Source organism: Octodon degus, unplaced genomic scaffold (genome assembly GCF_000260255.1).
Source record: "Octodon degus isolate 3935 unplaced genomic scaffold, OctDeg1.0 scaffold00101, whole genome shotgun sequence".
Taxonomy (NCBI): Eukaryota; Metazoa; Chordata; class Mammalia; order Rodentia; family Octodontidae; genus Octodon; species Octodon degus.
The window spans coordinates 4,281,968-4,295,098 of NW_004524677.1; the positions used below are offsets into that span (position 1 = coordinate 4,281,968).

Genomic DNA, 13,131 nt, shown 5'->3' on the forward strand with positions numbered 1-13,131 from the left:
TTTAACAACTGCGGTCATGATAGCTTTTCTGCTTCTTTGTCCCCTGGAGACACCTTAACTTTTCTATGATGTCAGAAGCAAAGGATTATGACTGTCAATGGGGGGAACTGATGGAGATAATGGAGCTGTTCAAATAACATGACAGGCTCAAGGCGAGGACTGGCACATGTGGCAGTACAGTTGCTAACTCGCACACTCCCAGTTCTGTTTCCCTACAGCCCCCCGGCCAGGCTGGGGTTTCTACACCTCTGCCCTGCATGGCTGTCCTCTCACTGGACTGTGTGCTTTATGTCACTTGCTATCTACACTCTCCTCCCTGGCACATGATCTGGGGACTCCACAAGGTTGTATTTGGATGTTTTACACTCGATTTTCAGCCCTATCTACCACCTTTGGGGTGAGTCATCTCACCCAGCCAGGAGGGGGAACCACTGCAGTTACCTCTGAGGAGCCTCCAAGCTCCCAGTGTTAAGTAGTGAGGGTGGAAATCAAGGGCCTCTCCTTCTGCCAGGGCTGCAGTGCACTGCCCTGTGAGGGTGCTAGAAAACAGGAAAAGCAACAGGGCCAAGGGGAAAGGCTGGTGTCGAGAAAGCAAGCCCTCAAACTGGGGCTGCCCTGCCAATCCCTCCTCTACAACCTCCCAGGCAAGTGGAGATTCCAGTCTTTCCCTCTACTGACTTCATATGTAGCCAGCTGCCCTGGGGCTCAGAGCTGGTCCTTCCCAAGTTTCTCTTACGTGCCAAGCTGAAAGACACCAGCATCCAGGCCAGGTCACTCCACACCTTCTTCCCTCCCCCTCCCCCAATAAGAACTGCTCAATGATTGAGGAAGGAAGGCCCATTGTACCTCTAGCAAAATGTTTAGGAAACAAAACTATAGAAGATGGCTATTTTTTTTTTTTTTAAAACAGGGTCTCACTATGCACTTCAGGCTGGCCTTGAACTCATAAAAGATCCTTCTGCCTCAGCCTCCCCAGTGCTGGGATTACAAACATGTAGCACCAACACCGAGACACAGGATAGATTTTATTACTTTTCTTTTGACTTAACTTTTCTACCTGGAAAGCCAACATGGTTTTTCCTTTTCATTGCTGCTGATTTTCACTAATTTGGCAGGCAATGATATACGGGGCAGTCTGGCACAATCAAAATCAATAGAAGTAGTCAAAAATTTTTTGATCTACCTGTGTTCTATGTGCTTCACAAAATATCTGTGGAACTTGTATAGTAAAAACTACTTTCTACTTTATGAAATGAGAGAGATGCTCAAGTCAGTGTAGATAAACACAGCCTCAACACAGGTGTGGGAAGCTCCTTAACCCAAGAGAGTCTACTTCCTCACATGGAATATGGGAGCACAACAATTCTGGGCTGTGGTAAGGACACACCAGAAGTAGCAAGTAGCACTGGGCGTGGTGACGCACACCTCCAGTCTCAGGACTCTGGTGGCTGAAGCAGGAAGGTCACCAGCCTGAGCCAAGCCTGGGCAATTTAGAGACTGAGGGAAACTAAAAAGTAAAACATGATCTGGCTACCTGGTCCCGTGCAAGGGCTTTTGGTTCGACTCCTAACAGCACTGCCAAAGAGGGGGTCGGAGCACACTGTGAAGTACAGGGCCTGCGGGAAAGCAACAAGCCTTTAGAGTGTGTTACGCAGACAATGGCTAGGATTCTTTTTAGTCCCCAAATGAAATAAGACAAAAGAGTTTAGGAAGACATGTCCTCAAGGAAACAGGTCTGGGATGATTTTGCTAAGAAGACTGCACGTACATATGACACTGACTGTTCCAGTAATTGCTCCGGGGCCACCAACTGGAGGTAGACTTGTTATGCTGTCAGCATCTCTCCTCTTTCAGAATCCTAATACCTGCATTTCAGCTACCATGTTTCTATTCCGTAATCTTTACAAATGAGGTCTAAAAGCAAGGCAATCTGACATTAGATAGGAAAAGAAAGATGAGTTAAATAGCTTAAAGTTTTAGATGGGGCAAGACATTTATGTGAATGAAAAAATAAAACAGCAATATGGATTTGTTGCTGCTGCTTGCTTGTGTGTAACTAGGCACACAGCAGCCACGTGCCTGCCCACAACCCCAGCTGTTTGGAGGCTGAGGCAGGAGAAACCTGAGTGTGAGGTCAGTGCGCGCAACTTAGCAAGACCCTGTCTGAAAACATTAAGCAGGCTGGGAACGTGGCTTGGGGCAGAAAACCTGCCTGGCATATACAAGGCCCTGAATTCAGTCTCCAGTAGCCAAAAAAACCTAAACCAAAACAAACTTCAGGTTTTCTTTTACGAGGGGAGATCTAGGAAGGAAAATGAGAATGCAGAATGATTTACTGTCCTAATGAAACTGGTTTAAAATGCAACAGCTGGACAGAGCAAGTCACCTGCGGTGTTCGCGGGACAGGACGTGGCAGAAGCAGCCGACCAGGGCTTCTCACCTGGAGTTAGAGGAGCTGCACTGCCTGAGATCTGCCAGGGGCCAAAAGAAGGCTTCCACATGTGACCTCCAGAAACAGATGCATTCACTAGGAGCACTACTGCTCAGGGGCTCTTCCTGTGTCCACCTACCCCTCGGTCCACTAGCCACACGGGCCTGCTATGTGCCTAATACTGAGGATTAAGAGTTCTTCAAGTATCACAGATTGTGCTCACCATGCATGATTCACCGCTTACTGCAAAACACGACCTGAGATAAAGGTAACTCCAAGTTTCGCGGCTTGAGAGTCAGGCTGGGGTCGTCTGTGTACACGGCTTAATTAAATAGGCAATCCAAAGGCAGGAGTGGGTGCGGAGCCCCTGCAAAGCACACCTCCACGGCTGCTATTTATTTAATGAATACTCCTGGGCACTGTTTAAATTGAAAGATGGTTCATTAGATTTGTGCATCTGCCCTTCTCGGCAATCTGCTGTGCTTCTGATGAAGGCAGGGAAAAACATGAACGTATCATTTTCGGGAATGTTACAGGCAACTCTGCTTCCAATGATTACGGAATCATACAGGGCTCAGGCTGTCCAATTTCAGGAAAACAATTTACCTGAATCATGTCCATTCCTATCTTGTTCTAGTCTCGTTTATCTTGGAAATTTCAAGTACTAGTCCTTTAATTTTTTAAAAAATTAATAACCTAATATATTATCTGTAACCTATAAAACTAAGCATTCATTAAAGGTACCAGAGAGTCTTTTTTTTTAAAAAAAAAGAAGGCTGAAAAGCTTCACTTCCTGCTTAAAGCCCTCCTTTGTGGTCCACATGGAGTCCACTGCCACTTCCTCTGGGCTCCCAGCCCTGTGACAATCGGCCTGCCTCGGGACTGGGGAGCTGTAATGCCATGTGTGTATAATGCTCTAGAGAGGCAGTAACACCAACCACAAAATCTTTTTTTTCCTTCTTTGTATTTTAGGGAAGGGTCTACAGGGTGTTCAGGTCTCACTACTAGTTCAAACTCACAGTGATCCGCCTGTTTACAGCGTCCCAAGAGCTGAGATTACAGGCATGCACCACCACGCCTAGTCTCAACTGCCTTCTCAACATGGCCCGGGGTCTCGGCCGGCACAGCAGGCCCGGGATTGAACACCACCCCCCCTGCCCCAACAACCACAAAATCTTAAAAACAAAACCAAAAAAACCCTGTCTCTGCCTCAGTACCTGCTACACAGGAGAGGCCAATCAAAGTGCTGAACACCACAATCCAAGGTAGGTTTTCTTAAACTACAAAAACACAGACTTACTTGTCTCTGACCATTTCAGAAATACGTGTTTAAAGCCTGCTAGGTTTTGGCTCCATGAAAGACATATGAATGAAGACAGAGACACAAACAGAACCATGAGAGATGCCAGGCAGAGCTCACCCACAGCGGCCCAGAGTGGAGCAACCTCGGAGATGTTCTCTGAAGATGCAGTGTTTTCAGACACTGACACAGCCTTACCCAAAAATAACCATGTTCTCGAGAGAGACCTGAAATGGTTCCTCCGTTCTTGTTGAGAAAAGTGGTACATGAAAAATATTCTGAAGGCTGTATCAACCAGCAGCTTTTCTTGAGTCATGGTCTTGAAAAACTTGGCCACAAAACCTTCGTTAGTCACATGCTGTCTCAAGGTCTTGCGTTCCCCTGGCTGGTCAACAACCAAAGCAAAGAAATGAGTGGCTGTGAGGCTGAGCAGCCCTGCCCCCCCCCAATCCCTAAGGAGGCAAACTGCTGTGAGGTGCAGGGCTCACCTCAGCGCTTAGAGAGGGCTGGGAATTCAAGTGGTGAAGAGGGTGGGAGAAAGTGCTAAGATCAAGACTCAGGTTTGTCAGACCCACTGGGCAAAGGGCACATGTGTAAGAGACTCATGTCAAGAGCTGTTCTGGACAGGACACCGAGTGACAGACTCCTATAGTCAGAGAACTGGCATGAACACTGATGTGTTCCTCTGCGCCAAGTGACAGAATCAGCGCTGCCCTTAAGACACTGAGTGAGATACACTAAAATGCCATTACAGTGCAGTGACAGAATTGCCAACATTATAGTGCAGTGACAGAACTGATATACCAATGAGACATGGTGGCAGCCCACAGGAGGCGGTGACTAAGTCACTCTCAAGCATTAGAAAATAATGGACTGTACCTAATCATTACTGGACTTTTCATGTGAGGCACTCTGGGCACTGCTCAAAGTTAAGGAGAATCATGCATGAATCCAGCAAGCTGCATACTGCGAGCTATAGACTGCCCTCTAAACCACCAGGCTGCTGCTACTGAGGTGCGTTACACACAGTTAATACGTGTGGCTAATACCCCTATATAGTTAATACCAGTCATAAAAGGCCAAACCCTGGTTCCCACAGATTCTGCTGCTCCAAAAGATGACTGCAGCCTGTTCCTACTCCCTGAAAGCAATAGCTGCAAAGCTTTCCACCTCCTCCTTTCACAGACAACAACCATGACAGAAATGCTGCACTCACAGATGTCGTATCGCTTCAATGCTGCTGTGACAAAGAAACCCACAAAGCCAAGCTCTGCGAAGGATGGAAAATCCCTAAGCAGACTGCAGAGAGTCAGGTTCTCTAACGGCCCTGTCAGATGCATCTTTAAGCCCTAAAAGATAATCTTTTGGTCAGTTTTCCCCACTGTGTGGAGTAGATGTTTGCTTCCACAACTGATAAAACAACAGGGCAACTTCCGAGACCCTAACATCCTGCCAGACCTTGTCATGGATTTATACTGGTAGACATCTTCAAACCTATACCCTGACTTTCTTTTGTCCAGCAGGCACATGGGAAAACACTCATCCATGACATATGGGCTGACATCCAGTCTCCAAGGCTGCCATGCACAGCTGTTCATGTCTCTGCTAGAGAAATAAAAACGTAAGACTATCTCAGGAACATGACCTGTAGTGGCAGGGAGCAAGAGTTACTGCGTTGCCCTGAGAGGCCCTGAGTACGTGGGACAAATATGCCCCTCCTCTGCCAAGCAGCATGCAGGGGCCTCCAGAGAGGCCCAGCCACTGGGCTGTGCCCCTTCCCAGCCCATGGTACCAACCAGCAGTGTGAAGCTGTGCTCGGGCAGCATCCCGTACCGCCGGACCAACCGCTCCCGGGTTGCACTGGGCAGCTCAGGCAGCGCGTCCCGAATCTGGTCGATGTTGATCACCTGCTGAGATTCAGTGCCTGCAGGCAGAGATGCTGAGTCGTAGAGCACCAGAGGAGGCAGGTTGGGCTCTGGCATAAACCTAGGTGGAGAGCAGACAGGTCTGAACCTGGAGGGTCCAGACTAATCAGACTCATGGATCTACCTTTGCTGTGAATGGGTCTGTGCTCAGATGCTATGCTACTTGAAAATGTTTTCAAATGTCTTTTTCTACCAACTTTCTGTTTCCCAGGGAAGTGTGAGTGTTCAGTGCTTGGGAAGCACCCAGGTCCCCAGTCCAGCTACTTCCTATGCTTGTGAAACAGTGGTGAGTTAAACAGGGCTAGACCACACTTCAATTTACAACTGTGGATAAAGTACATATTCACAAAGACATAGGACCAGACGAGAACAATTTATATATTAGGAAGAAAAGTGACTGCCCCGTTTTTTAATTCCTACTTTTTGCAGTGTTTGTGTAACAAAAATGCAAAGGAAAAAAGTGAAAGTGTCCTCCTTGGGAGGTATAAACTTTGCCTGATTACAACACGGGGAGGAGGGGTGATCAGCTTGGCCCAGGACGAGTGAGGGCAGTGAGACAGGTCTGCGTACTGATGTCACGATGGGTGTGCAACTGCACATGCTTCAAAGCCCAGAGAATGTACAAGACAAAGGCTGAGCCCTTGTAGGACTATGGCCTTCAGGAACAGCAAGTTCTCAAAAGCAGCTCAGCACTGTAACACAAACTCAAGACGGTAACGAGAGATGCTGTGTTGGGCAAGAGGCAGTGCGTGTATCAGAACTCTTTATTTTCCACTCGGTTTTGCTGTAAATCTGAAGCCGCTATAAAGAATAAAGATTTTAGAAAATATGTACGGAAGCCCAACGCCACATATATCTTATAAAACATGTCCCTGCTCCCTTCCATCGCAGCACTAATGTCTTTGCCCTGCCCATCATTGTCAAGGGGCTTCTGTCAAAGCAGGATAATGCAGAACCAATCATGATTCCAAGGAAACAGAGTAGGAGCAAGCAACTCATCAACTCACTGCCAAATCTCTGCCTGGAAGCAGTACGGCTTCTGACAAGAGGAAGCCGGAAGGAGGCTTCCTAAAACCACCTTGAAGGATGGAGCAGAAGCTGCTGGCCAAATTAAAAGGCAAACTTTGTGCTTGTCTTAGTTACTTCTCTCACTGCTGAGACAAAATACCCATTGCCTGAAGTTAAGGGAGAAAAGGTTTCTTCCTTCAGCTCAGTTAGTAGAGGTTTCAGTCCATGCTCGGCTGGCTCCAAGATACACACACAGCCCTTACAGGGGAAAAACATTCATGGCGAGCAGAAGGCAGCAAAGCAACAAGGGACCTAAAGAGTGTTTTTCTGCCCCTTTTATACTCCATCTAGGCTATTAGGATTAAGGTGGTGCCAAACCAATCAGCGTGCCAAGCTAGCAATCACACACCCTTAATCCCAGCACCACACCTTGCAGATTTCTCACTCCAGATCTACCCACCTTCGAGAAAGTGCCCCCCCCCAAAGCTGAATGAGGCTCTGAGGGGACATCTACACAAAAACCATCTTAATGCTCCAAGAGAAAGCAGTACAATACAATCGGGAATGACACCGAAGAACAAAGAAGGTTCTTCTGAGACACAGCCTGAACCCCCGACACGCCCGGAGTCCTTGGGGTAAGGGCTACGAGTGCTTCTCCCTGCCAGCAACAGCTGCACGGGCAGCCCCTGGGCAGCACAGTGGCGAGGTGGGCTCATTCCAACAACCTTGCTGCTCAAAGCTCCAACTCTGCAACCTGCTCAACTCCATGGAAAAAAGGAGCTATGATTTAGCTCAAACCCATCTTTACTAATGGCTTTATTCACAGGTCCCTGATTCCAACTTGTTTACTCTGTCAATGAAATGGCATCCCCTGGGGTCTGAAGAGAACTGCATTAACATATATGTACACGTTTTTCATTTCCTCTTGAGGCACTTCAGCACATTACAGAATTTGCTGCTGAAGGTAAGAACAAGAAAGGCCAGGGTGCCAACCTCAACTGGTATCCTCTTAGCTCAATGACAACCTTTGACACAGGAGTGAGTGAGCAAGTATCTACCAGAGCCAACTCCCATCAAATGAGGGGCTCCAGGGCTGACATATCCCTGCATAACACTCAGCAGGAAATCCCAATTTCCTATCATGGAACAGCAGCAGCAAGTCCTACAAGGGCTCCAGGTCCTCACAGTCTCAGACTGGATCTGAAGAATGCCAACCCCCACAGAGGTGATGATATCTGCCACAAGAGATCACCTGTAGTCTTGTTTTCCTTCCTTGTCCCGCATTGGCACAGTGCACCTGTAACAGTCAGAGAGGAAAACACTGAGCAGTCACTCCTCCTGGCACTGCACCCTACAGGTGGAGAAGAGGTGCTAGATGTGGTCCCCAGCTTGGTGCTGCCATGAAGAAGTATAATTTTACCAGGCAGGGCATGTGGGGGGTGTACAGATCACTGGAGCTGTGCCCGTGAAGGCGACTGCAGTAATCTGGTCTTGCTTCCACTTCCTGCCATCATGCACCCCACAGGCCCATGTCACAGGGCCAGCCAACCACAGGCTGCAGTCACATGTGAGAGGCAAGCAAAGCTTTCTTCTTAGAATGTGGCTTATTTGTGCTGTCTGTAGCTCTACTGGAAAGCTGATAAAAAGGGTTTTCCCTATCAGGAAGCCCTTCAGCCTTCCACTGGCAATAAAGAAACTACTTCAGTTAAAAAAAAAAAAAAAAATTGTGGGCTGGCCAAATAGCTCGGTGGATTAAAGTGCCTACAAGTAGGCACAGGGGCCAGGGGTTCACTCTCTGGGCCTGCCATTCTAGCCCCACCCCCGGGTACACTGAGAGGGCAATTGAGACTGGGCATGGTGGCATATGCCTATTATACCAGCACTTGGGAGGCTGTAAACAGGCGGATCACTATGCGTCTGATCTCTAGCAGTGAGATCCTGAACACCCTGTAGACCCTTCCCTAAAACAAAAAAAAAAAAAAAACAAAAACAAAAGAAAAAGAAAAAAATCTGCGGCACTAGAAATGAAACCCAGTGCTCACGTGAGCCATACAAGTGCTCAACCATTCAGTGCCAGCTCAGCCAAGTTTCCAGCCTTTAGTCAGCTCAAAGGTTTATGCTTTGGAGTTTTCAGTAATACTCTGCTTAAAGAACAAAATCTTCAGAAATGAGTCTGAAAATCAAGGAAAGAGCTAGGTCTAGATAAACTGCAACCAGGTCTGAGCTGTATTTACCTCTACCCTAAGTTGGGATAGGTTTGCGAATTTACTTAAAAGTAAAAAAAATTTTATACAGCAGGGAAATCTGAAGCCTGGGAGGTCTAGGACTATCATCAAGCACTTCATAACAAGTCTGGGGTAGTTTACATCTTCTAGGAGCTGAAGAGGGCATATTATAGCCCTGTGGGCCACAGTGCTCTCTGCTTGCTAATGAGAGTCAAGTGCAGAGAAGCCAAAGAGCCCTCAGCCCACCCAGGTGGTCTGCAGCTGAGCCCAGACCTCTCCGCCTACCCACTGTATTCAAGGTGCAGAAGAATGCACACTCACCCCAGCTTGCAATCAAATGAGCGAGTTTCATTCAGAATTTCACCTCCGCTCTCAAGTTCATTGATCTGCCTCTGAATTTCGTGGTCTATGAGAAACAATAATTTAGTATCATATTTGGGTTATACCTTTAATCAATTCAGCCAATAATTAGAAACTGTTCACAAATGAAGGATAATCAAGAAGACTGTATATAATAACCCTCCCTTGCATGCTGTATTTTCTTCTCACTGCTATCACACAACACTGATGCCAGAAATAGCCCCAAGTTTTTTGAGACAACTCTGGTTTGGAGACATTAAGCAACCCAATGCAGATTATACAACTTGATAGACACAAGGCAGGACCAGTGTGTGGGTCTGACGACTGCAGGTCTAGGACTGGGGCCAGGAGGGACTCTTACCCTGGGACCTGTGGAGGGGCTTTGAAAGGCTCTGCCACCCCCTGCAATGGTGCATGAAATGTGGATGTTTAGAGAGGGCGCACACCCACATTTTATGGCTACCTAAGCTCTTTCATGAAAATAACCCTTCCCTTTACTCCTAAGCAGCAGTAACACCAGCATGCCCACTTTAGCAGGTTTGCCCCACTCCAAAGTTCCCACGAGATAACAGCAGCAGGGTCCAACATGGAGAGAGAGGTGGTAGGAAAATGATAGGCATGGAGAATTAAGCCCAAGATGTCAAAGCACTAGTTGTCCCAGGCTGAGTTATGCTGTAGGTAGGATTCTGACTGTTGCTCCAAAGAGAATTTCATAGGACTAAATGACACTAGAGACACCAAAACTCACTGCAGGTAAATCTACTTAAAATCTGTTGTTCACTTTTTGCACATTACCACTGTACCTTACAGTGATAGGCCCCAGAACAACAGTGTCTAAGGTGAAGTGAAACTGTCATCCTTTTGTTCCTAGACTCTCGATTACAAATCTGGTTATCAGCCTGAGTCAATTCACAACGTGGCTTCAGAGGCATGGACTATATTCCAATTCTAGAGAGAGAAGAGGCACCCTCATTAGTCTGTATTTATAGGGGGACTTAGTCTTTCTTGTCCCCTTCCCAGAAATCATCTGGACCACTTTATGTTGTTTTCCTGGACATTTGTAGACTCCAAGTGTCATCAACAAGGTTGATCATTTTTCGGTTCAGGATCATGAGGTTTTATACCAGACCAGAATCATCTTTTCTGTATTCCTTCTAGCATTTCTCTTGGCAAGATCCAGGATTCTACTCAACATTTTCACTATAGCAGTATTCTGCCAGCATATTCAGCTGTCTAGCTCTGTGTACACTCCTGTGTGTGTGTGTGTGTGTGTGTGTGTGTGTGTGTGTGGTACTGGGGATCGAACTCAGGACTTTATGCTTGCTAGGGAGGTACTTACACTACCAAGCTATCTCCCCAGCCCATGTACACTCTAGAAGGGATGCACTTGAGACTCCACTCCTGCCTCTTCCTTTCTCTCTAGACATCTTTTTTTGTTTTAACCTCCCCTTAGAGTCACAGTAATCAGTTTCTAGGGGACTTCTCAGATATTTATTCTGCTATCCTGTTCTATTTTAATTAGGTATTTGTCATCCATAAACTCAGCATGGGCTTCCAATAAGTCCAACTCTCACTCCACAGGCACATGCCATCTATTAGCTTAGGAGAGAACAAAACACAAATGTTAGGCCAGACTATGGCCAACCTAAAACAATGAGTATGACTTCATACAGCTGAAGCCATGAAGTGAACAACTTTGGCTTTATAAAGAACATGGCACTTGGCAAAACACAGACGCGGTATTTTTTGAATCCTTCCAGCTAGAGCTAGAGTCTCTTTTTTCTCCCCTTGGAGTTGCTTTGAATTCAGTCTGCTCTGCATATGATGTGCTGCAGGTGACATTACATGAGTTGTACAGGTTAGGACTTGGCAGGCTTGCGGCTTCTGGCTTTTTTCTCCTGGACGCATTCAATGGCAGTTAAGCAAGCCTGGGTGAGACAGGTGCTGGGAAAGGACTGTGTGGGCAGGGAAGCCACAAGAACAGGAGCACATGGGAACAGGAGCCAGTCTGACCTCCATTTCTGCCAATCTGTCAGCTTCCCACAGCTGCAGGCAGGAGCAGAGGCAGCACCAGCCAAAGAGCCACTGTCCACAGAAATGAAAAACCCCAGTGGTTACTCCTAAGCCACTCAAATCAGGGGGCCTGTCACCCAGCAGGTGAGGATGGACAGGCAGAACAGGAGGAGCAAGCGGACACTCACCTATGGCTTTGGCCAAGAACCTGATGCTATTGAGATTCTTCACTTCAGTGCGGACGCCCAGCGGCTCCCCAGGGTGATGCACGGATATATTTGCATCCACCCTCAGCTGGCCCTCTGGAGAGAGAGGAAGAGGACAACCTTGAGAAAATCCCCTATGCAGCATGATCTTTGTAAGGTAGGAGGAGTCAAGGGGAACTCTCTGGTCACAGCCACCAGCCTTAAGGAAGGAAAGCAGGCTGGAAGTATGCCGGCCCTCTGTTCTGGAAAGCAGACCTGGCCCGGGCATCAGAGGGGCACCCTCCCATGCTTACTTGCGTGGGTCCCTCCAGGTGGACTAGTGCACACACAGAAGAAAAGTTTCAGATACACCAGCTGAATCTATCTTCTTTTGGGCAAAACAAAAACAATACTTTTTTTTTGTGGAACTCTTAAGGTGGCCATTTACTCTGCGGTTTTATTCTGAATCTTTTTTACAGTGTGTCAATACCAGGTTGGTGGCTGGAGTGGGGGGTTCATGAATGATGATGTGAGAACCCTCCAGAGCACTCCAAGGGAATGTAGATTTCTAACGGAGATTTATAGACAGTCCCTGAGAATTTACAGCTCAAGGGTGAAAGCTGAGACCTGGCCTCTTCCCTCCTCCTCTCTCCAAGTCCTATGCTGCAGCAGTCACCTCTCCTGCTTATCTGTACCAGAAGATGAGAAGGGGCACTCAGTGGAACTGAGGGACTGCACGCTGGCCCTGTCCTGGGGCAATGTTCCTGCCCCTAAAAGCCCCTCCAGATCAGAGGCTGCAACACCTAAGGAAGCAGGGGAATTTGTGGAAAAGACCAAAGGCTCCTGTGGAAGAAAACAGGCAAAAATCCCAAGACAAATAGAAAGGAAAATAGGAAATAATCACATTTCACACCTTACCAAGTAAAGCTCAGACTCCCTGTTCTCAAATATCATTTACAGAAGGAGAGGTCTAAGTGCTGTATTTTATTTTTCTATATAGGTTCCTTTTTTAAATTAAAAAATAATCTATCAAACCTGAGTGTTTTGATGGGCCAAATAAATTCATTTTCTAAGATTCTAAAACAAAATCATGCTAAATTTAAAAAGTACAAGTACATTCTATGCCAAGAAAAAAGTCCCTCAGTCATTTCCCCAATTTGCTGAACTGTGGGGTTCAATGTGACACCAAGTCCAAGCCTGCCCTCTGACCCCATGGCCTGTTCTCTCAGTCACACCTCAATGAAGGGTTACACTTAGCTGCCCACGGTTTCAAAAGCCAGAAGACAGCTTTCAACTCCATTATCCCCACCACCAACTCAACGTTTTTATGAAGACCTTGTGATCCCTCATGTTAGATCACTCTCAGAAAAAGCTGACTGTCTCTGAGTCTCAAGGAGTCTCCTAGTTAAAGAAGCTTGGCTCACTTTCCAGTCTTCTTTTCCAGTCTGACCTCCTTTTGTGCTCAGATGGAAATGTTCCCTCTCAACACCTTGGATGTGCCACCTCCTCTCCAGTCACAGCTGGCATCCTAGCTCGGGTCTGGGCACATCAGGCTCAGGTGGGGGCCCTTGGCCTACTCCAGTGCTGCAGGGCCCTGTCCAGCACACAGGAGGCTCTGACTCTCACTTGCACGATGGTAGCTTCCACAGCATCCCCTGACCCAGCAGACACAGCCTACATATCC

The 13,131-nt window shown here is 47.2% G+C and overlaps 1 protein-coding gene across 4 annotated transcripts in view; it reads right to left on the reverse strand.

The window, feature by feature from the left end:
• The window catches only part of Gatb (glutamyl-tRNA amidotransferase subunit B), an 84,878-nt gene that overhangs the window by 31,874 nt on the left and 39,873 nt on the right, over positions 1 to 13,131 (reverse strand). For all 4 annotated transcript variants that reach the window (XM_004638720.2, XM_023723684.1, XM_023723685.1 and 1 more), the window contains 4 exons: positions 11,451 to 11,564; positions 9,211 to 9,295; positions 7,917 to 7,961; positions 5,528 to 5,717 (listed from right to left, as the gene is read on the reverse strand). In XM_004638720.2, the coding sequence (XP_004638777.1) occupies positions 5,528 to 5,717; positions 7,917 to 7,961; positions 9,211 to 9,295; positions 11,451 to 11,564 (434 nt within the window). The remainder of the gene's footprint in view (positions 1 to 5,527; positions 5,718 to 7,916; positions 7,962 to 9,210; positions 9,296 to 11,450; positions 11,565 to 13,131) is intronic.